Source organism: Myotis daubentonii, chromosome 19 (genome assembly GCF_963259705.1).
Source record: "Myotis daubentonii chromosome 19, mMyoDau2.1, whole genome shotgun sequence".
NCBI lineage: Eukaryota > Metazoa > Chordata > Mammalia > Chiroptera > Vespertilionidae > Myotis > Myotis daubentonii.
Genome location: NC_081858.1, coordinates 13748677 through 13768800, shown reverse-complemented (window position 1 = coordinate 13768800; position 20124 = coordinate 13748677). Strand labels below are relative to the sequence as shown.

At 55.5% G+C, this 20124-nt stretch overlaps 1 protein-coding gene across 2 annotated transcripts in view; it reads left to right on the top strand.

Moving 5' to 3' along the window:
* Positions 1–19308, top strand: part of PI4KA (phosphatidylinositol 4-kinase alpha) — a 98277-nt gene extending 78969 nt beyond the window's left edge. Inside the window, exons 33-55 of one of the 2 annotated variants that reach the window (XM_059677021.1) lie at positions 1042–1200; positions 1515–1666; positions 3452–3559; positions 4174–4301; positions 5286–5405; positions 5565–5644; positions 5750–5943; positions 6873–6963; positions 7489–7656; positions 8715–8768; positions 10211–10331; positions 11025–11154; positions 11568–11638; positions 13389–13461; positions 13544–13614; positions 14747–14856; positions 15231–15335; positions 15425–15550; positions 15792–15912; positions 16324–16483; positions 17186–17275; positions 17730–17813; positions 18857–19308. In XM_059677021.1, the coding sequence (XP_059533004.1) occupies positions 1042–1200; positions 1515–1666; positions 3452–3559; positions 4174–4301; positions 5286–5405; positions 5565–5644; positions 5750–5943; positions 6873–6963; positions 7489–7656; positions 8715–8768; positions 10211–10331; positions 11025–11154; positions 11568–11638; positions 13389–13461; positions 13544–13614; positions 14747–14856; positions 15231–15335; positions 15425–15550; positions 15792–15912; positions 16324–16483; positions 17186–17275; positions 17730–17813; positions 18857–18908 (2568 nt within the window). In that variant the 3' untranslated portion in view covers positions 18909–19308. Of the gene's footprint in view, positions 1–1041; positions 1201–1514; positions 1667–3451; positions 3560–4173; positions 4302–5285; positions 5406–5564; positions 5645–5749; positions 5944–6872; positions 6964–7488; positions 7657–8714; positions 8769–10011; positions 10168–10210; positions 10332–11024; positions 11155–11567; positions 11639–13388; positions 13462–13543; positions 13615–14746; positions 14857–15230; positions 15336–15424; positions 15551–15791; positions 15913–16323; positions 16484–17185; positions 17276–17729; positions 17814–18856 lie in introns of those variants that run through there. The other variant, XM_059677022.1, reaches the window with a different exon arrangement.
* The last annotated feature ends 816 nt before the right edge of the window (positions 19309–20124 follow it).

The window sequence follows — 20124 nt, the reverse complement described above, 5'->3', positions numbered from 1 at the left end:
TTGTTGATATCCCAGGCCTGTTGTCTGCAACTCTGCACCTTTAGTGTGTGGACTTTGTGCCTCAGGCAGGAAGGAGGGCAGAGGGCCAAGGCAGGCACCACTTGCCATGCCCTTCCCCAGGGCCTCACTCCGCTGATGCCCACTTGCTCATTAGTGCTAATGGAAACCTGTGGCTACCCCGAACAGCAGAGGCCTGGATGAGGGTACTTGTGACTGGCCACTTGGCCACCCACACAAAACCATAACTTAAGGAAGAAGGAGGAAGTAAATACTGAGCAGAAAGCCAGGATGTCTGCCCCAGGCACCAAGCCTCAGTGGCCACCACTCTGCAGGTGGGTCTGGGCGCCCTTGAAGGAGCTGCCTGGTGGTGTCAGGCCCACGGGGGAAGCTGTTCCCCTGCCGAACCCCTTGCCCAGCCCAGTGGCAGTTGCAGACTCCACTCACCCTCCCCAGATATTCTCCAGCCTGGTTAGTGGCGTGAAGGCATTTTGCAGGGTCCGTGTAGAGTGGAGAAAAGGAAATGGGTTCTGGAGCCAGAATCCAGCTCTGCCCTTGTTAGTTCACAAGCAGTCCTGGCTGCCACCACACAGAACATGGCCTGGCATAGTTCAAGAATCGACTTCAGCCGAAACCGGTTTGGCTCAGTGGATAGAGCGTCGGCCTGCGGACTGAAGGGTCCCAGGTTCGATTCCAGTCAAGGGCATGTACCTGGGTTGCGGGCACATCCCCAGTAGGAGATGTGCAGGAGGCAGCTGATCGATGTTTCTCTCTCATCGACGTTTCTAGCTCTCTATCTCTCTCCCTTCCTCTCTGTAAAAAATCAATAAAATATATTTAAAAAAAAAAAAAAAAAAAGAATGGACTTCATGTAAAAAAAAAAAAAAAAAAGCTAGGAAGTGGGATCATAGATCACCTTTTAGTCATACTTTCCTTGGTCCATAAACTTTGTTCAGTGAGCATCTGTTCCTTTTATAATAAAACATAACTAGTAAGCACCTTTCTGTGCTCTGTGAGGAGCTAACAGTCGTTGTGTACTTGCAGTTTTTGCGGGAGATGGCAGGGGCCTGGCAGATGACAGTGGAGCAGAAGCTCGGCCTTTTTTCTGCTGAAATAAAGGAAGCAGACCCCCTGGCAGCGTCAGAAGCAAGTCAGCCCAAACCCTGTGCCCCTGAAGTGACCCCTCACTGCATCTGGATTGACGTATGTGCCTGGACCCCACTGCCTCTCTACGCCTCTCCGGGCTCAGCTGTGCTCCATCCGCCTCCTCTAGCTACAGGGGTGGGGGCTCCCCCTGGGGCCTGGGGCCCAGTGAGCATGGGGTTCCAGGCTTAAGATTGTCTTACCTGGTGGGGGAGGGATTAGATAGGCTGTTTTGTTCCAGCTTTATCCCCAGGCCCTTCCTGCTTCCCTCAGACCACCCTCCTGAGCACAGAGCCTTTCCCCGCCTGGCTGAGCTGGCTCTAGGATGAGCCAGCCAGGCCCCGTCATGGCAGCGTATTGTCCTTGCCTCTTAGTTCCTGGTGCAGCGGTTCGAGATCGCCAAGTACTGCAGCTCTGACCAAGTGGAGATCTTCTCCAGCCTGCTGCAGCGCTCCATGTCCCTGAACATCGGCGGGGCCAAGGGGAGCATGAACCGACACGTGGCAGCCATTGGGCCTCGCTTCAAGTGAGGGGCTCTCCTCTTGTAGGGGGGCTGAGCTGCTGGTGCTGCGGGCCCTCTCCATGGGCTTTCCCCTGGTTGGTCATTTATTCACCAGGAACTGACTGAGCTCCCAGTATGTGCACAAATGACCTGTCCCAGTGCACCCTTCAGGGCTGGGGAAGTCGGCCATTGTTCTGTCCACAGCAGGGGAGTATCCAGGAAGCTGATCCACTCATTGATCTGGGGCAGCCAGATGTTGGGCAGCCTTTCTAAATTGGTTGGGGGTGGGTGGCAGCAAAATGGTGTCACCATTTTGGTGACATAGTTGTGAATGAAAAATAGCATGTGGTGTCCTGACTGGTGTGGCTCAGTTGATTGGGCATCATCCCATACACCAAGTGTCGCTGATTTGATGCCAGATATGGGCATGTGCCTGGGTTGCAGGCTCAGTTCCCAGTAGGGGACATGCAGGAGGCAGCCAATGTTTCATTTTCACATCAGTGTTTTTCTCTCTCTCCATCCGTCTCTCTCTAAAAGTCAATTTTTTTTTAATCTTAAAAAAAAAATAGGTGGTGTGATAAGGTCAGGCCAGGGAGCTGGCGGTGACTTGGTCAGGTCATTTCTGATCGGGCCAACTACATGCTAAGTCCTGTGCAAAACACCAGACATATGAGGGGAGGGCGCATAATCCCCTTTGGGATGTGTGGCCTGGTGGGGGGCCTCAAGCCAGCTGCTATGACCGGGGTTGCAGGAAACACAGCAGGAAAGGCCAGCCTGATGTGGGGAGGAGAGGTCTGAGCTGGACCTGCAGGTGCGGGGTGGTCAGATGGAGGGAAGGTGCAGAGCCCCCACCTGGGGAATGCCACTTCCCTGCCTACCTCTTCCTGCTGCCCACCAGTGATGCCAGCTCTGTCTGCCCCTTCCATGAGCTCCAGACCCGCGTTCCTGCAGCCCACTGGGTGCTGCTTAGGCTGCGCTTCTCAAGCCACTTCGAGGAAAGGCTAGTTCTTTTTTCCCTGATTTTAAAATTGTCACCGACCTATACTTTTATAAGATGCAGTGAGAATGAGCTGCTAGAAAAGGTCCCACATAGCAGTGTGGAATTGCTACAGAAATGATTAGGTGCTTCCTCTCTGTTCCTGTACTTGACCTTGTCACAGACCAGCACTGTCTGTAGACACTTGTTCAGGAGCCCTGACCTGGCAGAACCAGGTCCTTGGTAAATTACTTTTTTTTTTAACTTGAATTAATTGTTCTGCCTTCAGAGTACCTGTAAGTGACTGCATCTTAAGGAGTAGGTGTTGTTTTTATTAATGCTGACCTGAGAGTATATTTACAGATTTTAGAGAGAGAGGAACATCGATGTGAGAGAGAAACATGGATCGGTTGCCTTCTGGACACATTCTGACAAGGGATTGAACCTACAATCTATGTGTGTTCCCTGACTGGGAATCGAACCCACAACCTTTTGGTGTACAGGACGACACCCGAAACAACTGGCCAGGGCTCAGGGAGTAGTTTGCAGATAGTTTATTAAACTGAAGCTTATGGCCAAGGCAGATTAACACATTATTAATTGTATCTCAACAAAAGTGAAGGTTTAAGAAGAACCTTTCCTGGGACATTTTGGATACAACAAACCTGTGAACTATAATCACCTGACTGATGCCGCCGTCCTGGCAGCCTAGAGTTGTCATTTGGAGACGTGCCCTAAGCGCGAGAGCCCAGTGGTTTGCAGGGTAGACCCGGACCCCACAGAGGTTTGGTCCAGGCTGCGTAGCTTTGACTTGGCCTCTGGTTCTCTCTTAGACTGCTGACCCTGGGGCTGTCTCTCCTGCACGCTGACGTGGTTCCAAATGCAACCATTCGCAACGTACTCCGGGAGAAGATCTATTCGACTGCCTTTGACTACTTCAGGTACTCCCCGCACTTGCTGTGCAGTGTCCAGTGACAGCCCAGCTCCAGACACTGCCTCTGGTTGTCCCAGGTCCCCAGAGGCCATCACAGGAGAAAACGGTTTTCCTGGGTATGCCACCAACCTCATTCAGCAACCATGACACCCCTGGATTTGACTATCCCAGCCCTGTGCTGTTTCCATGTGTGTACTTAGCCTCCCTATGAGATGAACAATAATTCAGTTCAATTGACTTAAGAGATTAAGTGCATCCTTTTAACTTTCCAATTACTATGAATGGTTATTGCATGAAGAATTGCAAATACCTGCCTCCTGGGGCTTTGCAAGTATGGGTGTTGTTACATGGAAACAGCTGTGGTTGCACAACCTGCCACAAGTACACTGTTCTGCCGAGAGCTGGAGACACTGCTGAGGATAGTGGTTGAGGTGGTCATGAGAGGGCTAGAGAGCATCACACTTTCCCGTGGGGGTAAGATAGTTTTCCTGATCAGGAGCTCTGGGCTAACCTCTCATCATTCAGGTATCACTGGTGTCGCCTCTCACTGCGTTATAATGTGCTGCCTTCTAGTCCCTGACTCCAGGCACTCAACCCTTGTCCTCTTGTGGTTGTTTGAAGTTGTCCCCCGAAGTTTCCTACTCAAGGAGAAAAGAGGCTGCGTGAAGACATAAGCATAATGATTAAATTTTGGACGGCTATGTTCTCAGATAAGAAGTACCTGACTGCCAGCCAGCTGGTTCCCCCAGGTGAGGGCTGTTGTGAGCAGTGCAGCTGCTCACGGGTGGTGGGGCTGAGGTGTGGGGTAGGAGGTAGTGCAGGACAGAGGTGTGCAGTGGGCAGCCCTGAAGGAGCCAGGTCAGAAGAGCACTTAGGGCCCAGCTGAGGCCTGGCCTTGGCCATGCTGCACAGTCACCAAAGGCCCGAGGCCTGCCTGGCCACCACTTCTCCAGCCCCAGCTGAGGAGCAGAATGAACAGATGCCATCAGCGTCACTTCTGCCAGCACCAGCTCGGTTTACAAGCGCCTGCTGCATATCTAACAGCCCATATTGGTAGAAAACAATCAAATCGACAGGTGATTTCAACAGGAGGAGATTATGGGAGCATCCCTCAAGGAGAGGCACTTGGCCCCCTGGAGTTGTGGAGCCAGGGACAGTTTTCTGGGAGAGGTAACATGTGAGCTGAGTTTCTGAGAATGAATAGGAGCTAGGTGGATGGATGGGTGGGTGCGGGTGAGGGGTAAGGAAAAGGAGCAGCAAACCTCCAGAAGAAAACCATGTTCCTGTTCTCGAAGCATGGAGCCGATTACACACCATAAACTAGATGAGTGGAGTCTGCAGCCAGACCCACAGCTGACAACCTGACTGCCAGGAAAGCAAAAGGAAAAAGCGGGCACAGTGATTTCCTAAGTCCGCTTCCTGGCTCCACTCAGAACCAGGCAAACAGCCCTTATCATCTGCCCCCCAGGTCCCCTCGTGTACAGCACAGGGATGGAGATCAGATAACTGTCTTCATTTATCAAGACGACTGCCATATTTATTTTATTCTATCTTAAAGGCTAGGGAAAAGATACAAAGTTTAGTAAGCTTTTCATCTAGAACTTCTCAGATGTCTGGGTTAGTTCTGCAAAGCCGTCATCAGCCGTGTGTCCCCCTGCTCTTCCACTGATTGCCTTATGTCTGGTGAAAATTCAGATGCCTCATTCTAGAAGCAACAATGTCTTTGCCCACAGACAATCAAGACACCCGGAGCAATCTGGATATAGCTGTCGGCTCCCGCCAACAGGCCACGCAAGGATGGATCAACACCTACCCCCTGTCCAGCGGCATGTCGACCATCTCCAAGAAGTCAGGTCAGTTGAAGGTTTGCTGACAGGTTCCTCAGGTCTGAGTCACATCCTGCCGGCTCAGATGGTGGACAGAGCGCTGAAAGACAGCTTCCCCTGGGTTCTGGAAACAAAGGGTGAGCCGGTGACCTCCAATGAACACATGCATGCTCCTCTGCTCCCCAGGCATGTCCAAGAAGACCAACCGGGGCTCCCAGCTGCACAAATACTACATGAAGCGCAGAACGCTGCTGCTGTCCCTGCTGGTAAGGCACCACCCACCGTGTGCCCACAGCACCCGGGAGAGAGGGGAGCAGAGCAGCATGTGGGCACACGCAGAAAGCGCATCAGTGTCTATCTCATCTCACCAGGCCACCGAAATTGAACGTCTCACCACGTGGTACAACCCACTGTCAGCCCCAGAGCTGGAGCTGGACCAGGCCGGGGAGAACAGTGTGGCCAACTGGAGGTCCAAGTATACCAGCCTGAGTGAGAAGCAGTGGAAAGATAATGTGAACCTTGCCTGGAGCATCTCTCCTTACCTGGCCGTGCAGCTGCCAGCCAGGTGGGCCCCCACCACACCTGCTTGACAAGGGCTTTGCCAGAGGAAGGGGGCCTTAGTGCGGAGAAATGTGACATGTCATCGTCAGGGACCATTGGGGAAGCAATATTAGCAGGCTGGTCCTCCGCCCTGGACATTCACCCAGTCCTGTGCAGTGGTCACACAGCATAGACTCCTGCCTACGGTACCCCAGCACCTGGAGCCCCAGGAAGTCACATCAGCACACTCAGGCCCCAGTCTTATCCGAGGAGGAAAGGAAGTGCATGGAGGCTACCACGTCAGGGAGTCAACCTGGGAAGGGTTTGGGTTTGTTCCTGGATGTTGACTCCCAGTGGCAGGCTCCCCAGAGGAGGCAGCCAGCAGCAGAGGGAATGTGAACTCTCTCACGGAAGCTCTCACAAGGACAGGGCTCTTAGACTGAGAGGGACTTCCAAGGCCCTCACCCTCAATCCCACCAGAGGGATTATGGTTCCCCCATGTGGATGCTCTCCCGTTAGTCCATACGTGCTTACTGACCGCTTCCTCCTGGTTCTAATTCAGTCCTCTGGATCAGGACCACAGCCTGACAGTGTTTATAGAAAGTCTGTCTTGTGTTAGCCTGAGCCAGTAACACCTGAAAACTTACACCCGCCCTGCCCTCCCACTTGCTAAGATGCCTTCTGGCCCATGGATGGGTCCCTTTGGGGGCCAGGGCCAGGGGGTGTTCTGAAGGCAAGGACAGTAAAGGGAGGCATCCTTTGAATGGTGAGATAGGATAATTCCTGCTGGAGATAGTTCTGGCATTTTATCATAGCCAATCATAATGCTGCTGTTTGGAGTTACCAGTGTGTCAGTAGCTATAGCTGAGATTGATCTGTATCCATGCAGTTCAGGGTTCCCTTGGCTCCTCTTCTGCTGGTGAGACCATCCCATCCATCCCTCTGTGGCCGTAGGTTTAAGAACACAGAAGCCATTGGCAGTGAAGTGACCCGTCTGGTTCGGTTGGACCCAGGAGCCGTTAGTGACATTCCTGAAGCTATCAAGGTAATCTATAATAATAAAAGCATAATATGCTAATTAGACCGGATGTCTTTCCAGACAACCTTCCAGATGAAGCCAGGGCTGCAAGGGAAGCCCGGGTCCTGGGTGCCAGAGGGAAGCCAGTGCTGGCAGCCAGGGGAAGGAAGGCCTACTCTTGCATGAATTTTGTGCATCGAGCCTCTAGTGTAGTATGTGCTGGTGGGTGGGTTCAAAATGCACAAAAACAGAATGGTCTCCAGAAAAGCCTAGAAACCAGAAATATGACAGAAACCTTGTGACCTCAGTGGTATAATGATTTTTCTAGTTTCCTATGTTTTCCACTCCTCCTATGAAGCATTTATGTTATTGAATGTGCTTCACCCTAGTTGAAATTGTGCTGTTGTACATAACTGTCAGAAGCCTTTACCACTTTGTTTTAAATGCTTTATAATCATCACTTTCCGGGTCATCCTTGTGATGTGGGTTGGAGTTGAGTATTTCCAGATGGGCCCCAGGGACTGGCCAACCATCTCCCTATTTCCTTCCCAGTTCCTGGTCACCTGGCACACCATTGACGCCGATGCACCTGAACTCAGCCATGTGCTGTGCTGGGCGCCTGCGGACCCGCCCACGGGGCTCTCCTACTTCTCTAGCATGTACCCACCGCATCCTCTCACGGCACAGTATGGGGTGAAAGTCCTGCGGTCCTTCCCACCGGTAAGCCCAGCCCTTGGCCTTAGTGGGACTCCCCAACAGTGTTCAGGTGGAGAGATGAGAGACAGGCTTTATTTCAAACCCAGATGTAGGCCTGATTAAACACTGGTCTATCTTAGCACACCCTATATAATGAAAGCCTAATATGCAAATCAACCCGACAGTGGAATGACCAATAGAATGACTGGTCGCTATGACATGCACTGACCATCAGGGGGCAGACACTCAACCCAGGAGCTGCCCCCAGCCTGCACGCCCCAGGCCAGCCAAGGTGGGCGCCAGCAGGGGACTCACCCACAACCCCCCACCCCACCCCTGCTGCCAATCGCCCCGCCAGTCGCCCTGCAAAGGGAGGTGACGTGATGGCGGTAGTAGCAGGGATGAGGCTGGTGAGTGGGCGGCGCCAAGCTGGCCAAGATGGGTGCCAGTGGGGCCCCCCAATCGCCCCACAGATTGGCCCTGATTGCCAGTCAGGCCTAGGAACCCTACCCATGCACGAATTTCATGCATTGGGCCTCTAGTGTCTTTATATTTCTGTTTAGAAGTAGTTATATAAGATAGATTTTGTTCTAGTTCAGATATGTTTCCTAGTTATATTTCTTTTTAAGTGTCTGAGTTAAAAACAAAGTTTACTTGAGTTGGTTCCAGTTGTAGCCATAAAGGCTCATGGCCCAATGACCCCACATGACAGGCACAGTGACAGGGACTTGGTAGAATGTTCTGGAGTCTGAATTAATGCAGCTCCAGCCCCCAGCAGTGAACACAGGTGGGCCTTCTCCCCTTGTAGGCGCGGGAGCCTTGTTCCTCTTGCTTTTTCTCACTGACGATGTGTTTTGAGCCATTGGCCATTTTCCTTGCTGTCCTCTGGGCTTTCCCAGGTTCTCAGTCCTGCTGTGGTCTCCAGCGAGGACAGTATCCTGGAGGCTGAGTGACCGCACGCCAGTCCCAGGTTGGGAGGGGGGAACCTGGGGCGTCCGTCCATGTTGAGTTGTTCTCACCTTTCCTAGTGGTGAGGATTGTCCTCCCTCTCTGAGGTCATGATCACTTCCCCTCATTTGCAGGACGCCATCCTGTTCTACATCCCCCAGATCGTGCAGGCCCTCAGGTATGACAAGGTAAGGCTGTGCCTATGCATGCTGTTCTCTTCACCCTGAGAGCTGTGCGGGGCGCTGGGGAGGGAGCCCTTGGCAACAAGGACATGCCGTCCAGCCTTCACGCCCAGCCTGGTGACCAGGTGTGTTCCCAGCCTGCCTTGGGAGCGAGACCACCAACCTGTGACCACTGTCCCTGAGCTCCTTTCACACCCATCCCCGCCATGGTTGTCACCAGTGTCCATGGCCAGGAGGCCCCACTCCCCTGAGGCCCATCTCACTCTGCAGTGTGAGCAAGTTCTGGAAGGTTCTCAGCCTGCCCTGGGTTCCCACTCGTTGGATGCGGGTCTCAGCAGGTTCCCTGACTCCCTTGTCTCCTCAGTGGGAAGCGGTGAAGATTAGATGAGATGATGTATTCGTTTGCAAGGGCTGCCGCAGCCAAGTGCTGCAGACGGGGGTCCTAAACAGCAGAGATGTATTTTCTCACAGTTCTGGAGGCTGGAAGCCGGAGACCGAGGTGTCAGCCAGGTTGTTTCTTCTGAGGCCTCTCTCCTTGGCTGGTAGAAGGCTGTCTTCTCCCTGTGTCCTCACATGGTTGTCCCTCTGTGTGTCTCTTCCGATGAGGACACCAGTCAGATTGGATTAGAGCCTATCCTACTTACCTCTTTTGAACTTAACCCGTCCTTAAAGACCCATCCTAAATACAGTCACATTCTGAAGCACTGGGGGGAACACAGTGCAGCCCGTAACGGCGCACATGTACATAAGCTGTCTGGCACAGAAAACCACCGTGTGGGTGACCACAGCCCAGGGCCCACATGGTTCATGCATCAGGTCAGCGCCCATGTCTGAGGACAGCAGCAGCACCTGCTTCTCCGACACTGCCAGTCCTGCTCCCTGATGCCCTGTGCCAGCCTCACTTTCCCCACTGCATCCCGCTGAGCCCTGTGGCACCAGCCCACAGTGCATAACTCCCACTGCCCCCATCTCCATAGCAGCTGTGAGCACAGTGGCTGGGTGTCCCGAGGCTTTCTTCCCGTAGATTGGCAGGATGCTTCATCTCATTCCAGGGTCCAAAGCACTTTTAGGATCACAGCCAACCTCTCCTGACAGACTGAGTCTTGCCTTAGCTTACAGATGAGTTTTAGTACCCAGCCTACTCATTCCTCATACTTGACAACAGCAAAAATTGGTGGCAGAGTCACAGTTCTTAGAATCCAGGGGAAGGAACAGAGGAGACAAAAGCTAACTCATGCCTGTACTGCAGACCCACCACCCGAGGGCCCCATCCTGCCCACTAGCCAGCCAGCCAGAACTTGACCTGGCCAGTGGGCTGTGCTCACTGCAGACCCAAGAGCTGAGCTTGCTCACTGCTGGAAACCATGGAGTCTGCTCCTGCTCTGGGTAACAGTCTCTCCTGGAGAGAGGCTCCAAGCCTGGGTTCACGTGACCTCGCTGTCCTGCAGATGGGCTACGTGCGAGAGTATATTCTGTGGGCAGCCTCCAAATCCCAGCTTCTGGCGCACCAGTTCATCTGGAACATGAAGACGAACATCTATCTAGATGAAGAGGGGCACCAGAAAGACCGTGAGTCTTCTGTCATCTTCCCTCAGGTTTCCCCCCGTCTTTAAACCCCACCACTGCAGCTGCCCCAGCCTGTAGCCCCTCTACTTCCCGTCCTTTGGCTGAAACACCGCACCTTTAACACACAGTGGGAGCAGGTCCCCACCCATCATGAAGCCTTTGCTAGCCCAACCCGCAGATCCCCTGCCTGCCCCATGGCCCTGCCCACCCCCCCAGGCACTGGTGAGACCCTCCTGCTCGGGCTGAGCTGCTTCTCCCAAGCAGTGGCCCCTGTGCTTGACCAGTGGCCCCCTGTGAGAACCAGGGCAGTGGTTCTCAAAGAGACTTTAATCGTTCTCACATCCTTAAAACTGACTGGGTTCAAGAACTTTGGTTTACATGGGGTTAGTAGTCGGAGCAGAGCCATGAGAGCAGCGCCAGGAGGCACCAGTGAGCACCCGCACCCTTGGCCCCACTGCCTGTGCACAGCCTCACAGGAGTCAACACACCGAGGCAGGCAAACGCCTCGGTTGTGATGCTGACTGTGGGGTTCACTGCGAGCTTATCGGGGACCCCCAGGTGCCCGCAGACCTCACTCTGATGACGGCGGGTCTAGGTGCCAGGGAATATCCAGACTGTGCGTCTAGCAAGCGTGCAGGTTCCTCGGGGCGTTTCTGTGGCTCAGCTGCAGACTCGCCCTCTCACTTTCTCTGTCAGCCGACATCGGTGACCTCCTGGAGCAGTTGGTGGAGGAGATCACAGGCTCCTTGTCGGGCCCAGCCAAGGACTTCTACCAGCGGGAATTCGACTTCTTTAACAAGATCACCAACGTGTCGGCCATCATCAAGTAAGCACGCTCCTGCCTCCCGCTCCTGGGGATTGCTGGGTGGTGTGAGGCAACAGGGGGGTGGCAGTCTCTGCTCTCTTGACAGTCTAGCAACAGGCACAGCCAGGCGAGCTTCAGAAAACATCTCAGTTTCATTCCAGATACTGTCCCACAGTCGAGGCCACTCTGCTCTCTCCTAGTTCAGAAGGAGCCCCGTTAGGAAAGCCAGACTCCTTGGTGCGCCCACTGTTAAATGACTCCCCTCGTGAGGAATGCGGGGCAGGAACTCTGTGCTCCTGGAGGAACTGAGCCCAGGAGGAGCTAGAGCGAGGAAGCGACAAACTGAGAGGGTGGCCGGACGGGGGGGCCTGGGACCCCCGAAGTCCTACAGGCCAGTTCCCGCAGAAGACACCGCATTGCCGCCTTCTTCACAGGCCCTACCCTAAAGGAGACGAGAGGAAGAAGGCGTGTCTGGCAGCTCTGTCTGAAGTGAAAGTACAGCCTGGTGAGCAGGGGGCTGAGGACATGGGCCTCCTCCTGCAAGGATCGGGCACTGCCCTCCCCGAGGGGTGCGGGCGGGGCCGAGGGGGCATGAGACCAGCACTGGGGCCGGCCTCCAGCCTGGGTGCCCCGAGTGCCCCTCCCAGAGTCTGCCCCTGCCAAGCTGGGAGCTGCTTCTCAGTGAGTGTTTTCTTTTCCTTGCTGCCTGTGGCTTTTCTAAAGGCCAATCACTGTCCTCAGCAGCTATTCTAGAAGGTTCCTGAACTCCAGTATAACAGGAGCAGTGCAGGCCACACAGACAGAGGGAATGGGGTGGGAATGGGGGCATCAGAGGTGTGTGAGGATCTGTCAGGATGAGGGTGCCCATGTGCCCTGGTGGGAAGCTGCTCCCTGGTGCCTGTAGCTGTTGTCAGGCAGAATTTGAGTCCAGTGGTCAAACCTGTGCTTGTTCAAGTCAAGGTGCAAATCCAGGCTTGACTCCAGAGCTCTCCTTTTTTTTTTTTTTTTTTTTTTTTTTTTTCTCAAAAAGGAAGGGAGAGGGGGAGAAAGAAACATTAGTGATGAGAGAGAATCATTGATCGGCTGCCTCCTGCACGCCCCCACTGGGGATCAAGCCCACAACCCAGGCATGTGCCCTGACTGGGAATCAAACTGTGACCTCCTGGTTCATAGATGGATGCTCAACCACTGAGCCACACCGGCCAGGACCCAGCTCTCCATTTTTAACCATTGGTTCAGACTATTTTACCAAAACCCTGAGCCTCCTATGCAAATGTTCACACCAGCTGGCCTCAGCAAGGTTGCCCTATGGGGCCTCAATTTACCTCTTTCCTTGGCTTGTTCTGTTGCGCTCCTGCCCTACTCAGCACGTACAACAGCTCAGCTTCTCAAGTCCACAGGGGCCTCCATTTCCCTCACCAGTGAGTCCCCTGCTCCCCACAGACGGTGCTGCTGGGGCTCCTCCTGGAGGCACTGGGGAGCCAGTGGGCTCTAGAGCAGAGGAGTCGAGATCGCATCTGTGAGAGAGGCTAGAGCTGGCAGATAAAGAAGGGTGAGAGGAGGGACGGGACCTTGTGGTCCTGGTTTGCCCCTCTCCCCTGGTAGGACACCCATCTGCAGCCCGCAGCAAGGCCTCACTGTGCTCCCAGGAGACCCAGTCTTTCCTGTTCCAGGGCCCCTCCTTGAAGCCCACCTCCCAGAGCTCCCCCATCACCCAGGGGCTCGGGGAGCACTCCCCCAGGGCAGCTGCCAGTTCCTGGCCAAGAACATTTCTCCTGTCCTCCTTACCTGACATGTGCTGAGTGGGGAGCTACCGTTAGTGGGCTGAGTCCAAGAACTGAGGAGAGCAGGGCATGGCAGAAAGGTCCTGTGTGGGTCCTCTGAGAGCGGGCCCCGCGCCAGCACGGGGCAGCACGCATTCCTGCCCGTCAGCTTAATATTTAACCAACATGCCATGTGGCCCGGCACAGGGAGAAGACAGGCTGAGGGCTCAGTGTGTCCTCTTGGAGAAGCGCCTCACGGAAGGGGGTGGCTCCTTTGTTAGATATCAGGAAGGACAGGGAGAGATCACAGAGCCAGAGGACAGACCTTTCGTGGCCATGGAATAAGCATATCAGCGCACAGAGGAGGACTAGAGGCCCTGGGCGCCCACCCGCCTGCAGGGCGACTCTGCACGAGGGCTCTGTGTGGCGGTGGGCTGTGTGCTTGCTGTTGTCACACTTGGACGCCCGGTGACTTGTCCTCTCTCGCTGCAGGCTGCTACCTGCCCAGCAACCCTGAGGCCATCGTGCTGGACATCGACTACAAGTCGGGGACACCCATGCAGAGGTGAAGGCCGCCCCCCTCAGCCTCGCCTGCCTGGGCTTCCCGTCGGCTGTGTCACTGTGCACTTCTTTCTGTTGTCTTGCAGCGCTGCCAAAGCTCCGTACCTGGCTAAATTTAAGGTGAAACGATGTGGAGTTAGTGAACTTGAAAAAGAAGGTCAGTGGGGAATTTCTGTGTTCTGGGATCTAAGTATCTCCCCTTGCTAATGCCACTTTCTTTAAAAATACTTTTTGTTAATAAGTTTTTATTGCCGCCCCTAAGAGGAAGAGGGAGAGAGAGAGATAGTAACCAATCAACTACTCCTGCACACCCCCTACTGGGGATTGAGCCCATAGCCCAGACTTGTGCCCTGACAGGGAGTTGACTGGTGACCTCTTGGTGCACGGTCGATACTCAAACACTGAGCCACACCAGCCGAGCTAACGCCACTTCTTCAGCATGTTTAGTTTGTTACCAGCGCCCATGAGAGAGAATGGCCGTCCACCCATTCATAGTGTGGCCTCTTATTTGGGGATGGCACAGAGCTCATGTGCATTGACAGAGACCCCTAAAGGTTGGCTCCAAAGTCAGTCCAAGGGATCTCTTCTAGAGACAAAGTGGCCAAGGCTTTGGGAGGTGTACTCATCTGCTCAGGCTGCCATGCAGGTGACCAGACTCGTAGCTGCATCCCTCCAACCTCTGCCTCTGTCCTCACCTGGCTTTCTCCGTGTGTGCCGTGTCCAAATTCCCCTCTTCTGATAAAGGGCCCATGCTAATCTGTTGTGGCCTCGTTCACTCGTTTACATGTGCAAAGACTCTTTTTCCAAATAAGTCACATTCTGTGGTTTCTGATGAGCATGAATTTGGAGGGGATGATAGTCAACCAGTACAGGGGGTGTGGCCCCAGCCAGTGCAAAAATGTGGGCTCCTTGGCCTTACCTGAATCCTGGCCACCAAGTCCTCCCAGGCACCCCAGGGTACAGACACTCCCCTGCCCCCATCTCGCGTGCCCACCACTGACCCTAGGCACACCTGCAGCCTCACTTCTAATGAAAAGCAGCTCTGTCTTCAGTTCCATTTAAGTGTAAACGTTTCTAGGAAAAGTCCCCGGGCCCGATGACTCCCCCAGCTGCCCCCAGACTTTGCTGGGCTCTCACTGACGCGACCCCACCCCCCACCCCAGGGTTTTGCAGTAACAATCCCACGGTTCCCAGGCTCCTTCGGGCACGTGAGCAGGGTGTGCACTGGCGCCTTCAGAGGGCCTCTCGCTGCCCTCGGCTAACAGGCAGCTCTCACCCACCACACGTAGGTCTGCGGTGCTGCTCAGACGCCGAGGACCAGGGCGGCACACAGGAGGCCGACGGCCAGAAGATCTCCTGGCAGGCGGCCATCTTCAAAGTGGGAGATGACTGCCGACAGGTAGGGGCCAGGCCCCGGTCAGGCTTGGGAGGTGCCTCACACTCGGACCTCACGCGCACAAACACAAGTCTGCTTCTGTTGGGTTCAGATGCTGCAGAGCAAACCAGGGCCTTCTCCCAACTGGGGCCCTTCCAGGGAACCTCCTGCTCTGCACCCACCAGCCGCCCAAAGGCAGTTGCCCTGAGGTTGGGTGCCTCTTACTTTCACCCCCACCAGGCAGTGTGGCTCAGCCCAGGGCCTGGTGGTCAGTGAGGCCAGGCCCTTCGCTTTCCTGCTCCCCGCAGCCTTCATCCCTCTCTCACTGGGCAGGGGCCCCAAGAGTCCTGTGAGCTGGAGAAGGCTGGCCCTCTACCCTGTGTCTCCTTGGTTCCCAGGACATGCTGGCCCTGCAGATCATCGATCTCTTCAAGAACATCTTCCAACTGGTCGGCCTGGACCTCTTTGTCTTCCCCTACCGAGTAGTGGCCACTGCCCCTGGGGTAAGTTCCCGCAGGAGCCCAGGCAGCTGCCTGTAGGCCTTCGGCAAGAGCAGTCAGCTCACAGCCTGGCACCTGGCCTTCCTCCCTAGTGTGGGGTGATCGAGTGCATCCCTGACTGCACCTCTCGGGACCAGCTGGGCCGCCAGACGGACTTCGGCATGTATGACTACTTCACACGCCAGTATGGGGACGAGTCCACCTTGGCCTTCCAGCAGGTGACCAGCAGGACAGCTCCCAGACTGGGCTTGTGTGTGCTCTCCGCCCTGCCCCTCAGGGTGACCCTGCTTCCCCCTGTCCCTGCTTGTCCTCCTACGTTTGGGGGTAAAACCAGGGCACCCAGCAATCTTCCTTGGTATTTAAGAAACCCTCGAAATGGACTCCCCAGGAGAAAGCTACTTCATGGGCATGGGAGGGGCCTACTGCCCTGCACCGAGGTTAACACAGGCTCCCTCACAGGCGCGGTACAACTTCATCCGCAGCATGGCCGCCTACAGCCTCCTGCTGTTCCTGCTGCAGATCAAGGACAGGCACAACGGCAACATCATGCTGGACAAGAAGGGCCACATCATCCACATCGGTCAGCCGGCCCCCCGCCTCCCTCCCTCTCCCTTCACCCCTGGAGCACGGGAGGGGCCGGCGTGCTGGAGCCCCCAGCTGGGGAGGGTCAGGGTCAGGGTTCAAGTCCAGTTTTGAGAGTTGAGCTGTTGGGCACTAGGGGTGAGAGTAGAAACTGGGGCCATGGGGCGTGGGGAACTCTGGGGTTGGAAACCAGAGCCAAACTCATCCCCCTAGGCGCTGGCCTCTCTGCTGTGGCCTGGCTCCCGCCTCTGCTCACTCCTCTCTGCCTGTGCTCCCCTCGCCCCTAAGTAAACATGACCTGTGGCCGCTCCTGGGGAATGGGCAGCGGGTGGCTCCCGGCCCTGGCTGAAGCACACCCACGTCTCCCTGGCATCTGATCCCATCACAAATGGCTTCTGGGGTTTTGCAGACTTTGGCTTCATGTTTGAAAGCTCGCCAGGCGGCAACCTTGGTTGGGAACCGGACATCAAGCTGACCGATGAGATGGTGATGATCATGGGAGGCAAGATGGAGGCCACGCCTTTCAAGTGGTTCATGGAAATGTGTGTCCGAGGCTACCTGGCCGTGCGGTGAGCCCTGGGGAGGAGTGTGGACAGCCTGGCACCAGTCCCGAGTGCCACTTATGCAGTGCGGCCAGACCCGAAAAGGTCCCTTTGTGGATGGAGGGACTGAGGCTCAAAGAGAAAGAGGGAGGCGCTGGAGGCCACCTGGTAGCCCAGGGCCTTGCTTTCCCGTCGCCTCTCTCTGCCCACCTGCGCCAGTGTCTTCTGCCCCGGGCGTCAGTCCAGCCACGTCCTACAGCCTCCTGGGCTGGACTTCCCTTGTCAGTGCCTAGAAGGCACCCCACTCGGCACCCCACTCACCCAGCCCGAGCACCTGCCACCCAGGCTGCATGCTGAGCCGCACTGTCCTGGTTTCAGTGTCATGTGGCCAAGGCCCCACAGCCGTGTGTGCTGACACTTGGCCTCCAACACAGAGTCTGTCAGAGCCGTCACACCCCCTCATGTGCACCCCCTTAGAGGAGGGTCAGGCACCCTGTGCTGCAGCTGCACTGCTGCCGCGGGGCCCAGAAACCACGGTGGGGTCTCGGGCGGGAACCAGAGCACAGCTGCTCAGTCTGCTGGGGGCTGTGAGCCCGCCAGAAGCTGCAGGGCCCCCCTGGAGAGACATGAGAGGCAGCAGAGAGATGGGGGGAGATGGCCAGGCCACAGGACTGAGCAGGGCCACCCCACTCACCGGCCTCTGTCCACCTCCTCCCTGCTTCTCCCCAGGCCCTACATGGATGCAGTCGTCTCTCTGGTCACCCTCATGTTGGACACGGGCCTGCCCTGCTTTCGTGGTCAGACAATCAAGCTCTTGAAGTAGGTCCTGGGCGGACACAGGCCATTTGGGGGAGCACTTTCCCCCCAGGTGGGACCCTCTTGGGAGGGTGTAAATTTGATTCTCATCGAGCTGAGTGCTCTCCTTGGAACCCCAGAGCAGACAGGGTTCCGGGGTGAGGCACCATTACCAGCCACAGCCGAGGGCGCCCCCAGAAGCCCCTTCCTTCATCAGGGTGCAGTGCCATCCCTGCAGGGGCGTGGCGTGTGCTAGTCCTCCCTCAGCCACGGAGCCCCTTGGCCCAGGAGGTGCTGGGAACAGTGTCCCCACATTAGTCCAGGCCTGGCCCTCAACTCCCCAGGAGGGACCATCCCTCGGGCCTGACCCTGGAAGTGCTCAGGTTAGTCCTTGGGCAAGAGCACATCCTGTGGGGAGGGCAGCCTGGAGGGTTGACTCTGGCACCAGCAGCCCTGACACAGCCTCTCTCTCTGCCAGGCACAGGTTCAGCCCCAACATGACTGAGCGAGAGGCCGCGAATTTCATCATGAAGATCATTCAGAGCTGCTTCCTCAGTAACAGGCGAGTCCTCCCCTCCTGCCCCACCCACACCTCGGTGCTCTCCGGGCACCTGTTGGGACTGTGCCTGGGCCAGGTGACAAGGACGCTCGTCTGGGACTGTCCCGAACACCCTGAAGTGAGCTCTCAGGGTTACGGGGTGCTGGTGGAGAGGGGCTGGGATGTACTGAGAGGAACACCCAGCAGGGCCCGAACGCCAGAAACCATGCCCACCTGAGGCCGAGCCTGTGAGGCCAAGGGAGCCACAGTTGAAAAGGGCCTCACGGGAGGTGTGCAGGCCTGCAGGGCCTGGTGAGAAGCATCGGCAGGAGGAGGGTGGGGACGGGCCACAGGCATTCCGTGATAAAACCGTGGAGCTGTGAGGAGGTGGGTTAGGATTCTGGGCAGAGCCCAGGAGGTGCAGAGACTGCTGGAACCTGAGAACTGGTGCCCAATGGGTCCTAACACGAACAGAAAGGGTCAGGTGGGCGCTGGCTGGGCTGAGGCAGCACAGGAGCAGCGCCATGTGGTCCTGCTGACGAGGGAGCAGGGAAACGGGAAGTAGCTCGAGGTGGGATGGGGAATGACATGAGTCAGCGAGAGGTTTGGAAGGCAATACAAGGAAATACTTCTGAGGTTTGTTTTGCTGGTGAAATGAGGTAGGTGGCCAAGCACAGCGTCACTCATTTGGGTGCCACATACCAGGAAAGGTCTAGAGGGGCACCCGGCACAGGGGCAGGGCAGCCTGGGCCCCGGGGAACAAGGGCAGGTGTTTGGCTGAGGAAGGGCCGCCCACTTGAGCCCACATTTTGGGCCCATTGAGCGAGAGGTGGGGGCACAGCGTGGCTCGCACAGCCATGGCTACGGGTGGGGAAGGGATGTCCCAGGCACAGGAGGGGCTGGCAGGAGGCCAGAGGGGCTGCAGTTTTACATTGTACATCCAGGGAGGAGAGTAGGTGGAACTCTGAGATGCAGCTGTTAGGGAGAAACGACATGGAGGGCTCGGCACCAGACTGGCAAGGCTTGGCAAGGGCTCCTTACAGCCTCCTTTAACTCTCGGCCTTCAGGAGCCGGACCTACGACATGATCCAGTACTATCAGAACGACATCCCCTACTGACGATGCTGATGGAGCACCAGCTGCTGTGGGCCCCCCACCCAAGCCATTTGCAATCATGGAGCCCTGTGAGCCCTTCGTTGCCCCACCCGCCATGTGACAGTGAACTGCCAGCAGCCCTGTCATTCCATCCAATGGAGTTATTTTTATAGAACGAAGGTACACCCTGCAGAGCCTGGCCACCGCTCCTTCCCCTGGCGTGGACCACGTGGCGTGAGACCAAAACGACAATCACCGAGGGCACTGTCTCTGCACGGGTGATACTTTGTTTGCACTGAACACATTCCCTACCTGTCTTATTTCATAGGTACATGAAGTATTTTCTTGTGTATTAAAAAATTATATTCAACTCACTATTTAACCAATGTGAAGAAAATAAAAACCAACAGAAGTGCTGTTTGAATTGATGATCAGGTTCATTGTTTGGTCCCAAGGGCACATTCAGCTGAACAGTGATTCCTGGGTGTGCAGGGCAGAGAGTGGGACAGTGTTTCCTCAGAAACGAGGTGAGTCAGGGCCAGCCAGCTGTGGAGCCTGCACCCAGAGGCCTTCCAGGGCCCCTCCCAGCTGGGCTGCCACCCAAGGTGACTCACCAACTGCAGGCAGGTGTACGAGAGGAACCGCGTTTTCCCTAACGGCTCTCCAGCTCCACAGCCTCTCCACTGGGGGCTCCTGTGGCCGCCACTGGCTGTCCCGTCCAGGTCGCTTCTCAGTGCAGGCATCCCTCAGTGTCCTGCTTCGCTCTCGTCTCTTCCTGCTTCCGTTGTTCATGTTCAAGTTCAAGTGCTTCCTTTGTGCCACGAGCTCCTAGCAGCAGCCATCTACTCCCACTCACTGTGACCCTCTAATTAGTTCAAGCAGATAAGACCCGAAACAAAAAAAAACAAGACACAAAACATCTAGAAATAAGTCACTAAAATTAAAAATGCGAACGATTGGTTAAATAGCAGATAAGTTATCAATGAAACAATGAAATTACAAAATATGAAGCAGAAAGAAAAGGAAAGTTGAATGAGAAGCTCCAGTCAACTTCTAGTGGGATTCCAGAGTTGGTGAAAAAATACAAAAAAGCAGCCAATATGTAAGTTAAAAGAAACTTTTTAAAATACTGCATTAAATAGCTGACCTGTGTGGCTCAGTGGTTGAGTGTCGACCCATGAACCAAGAGTTCGCTGGTTCAATTCTCGGTCAGGGCACATGCCTGGGTTGTGGGCTCAAT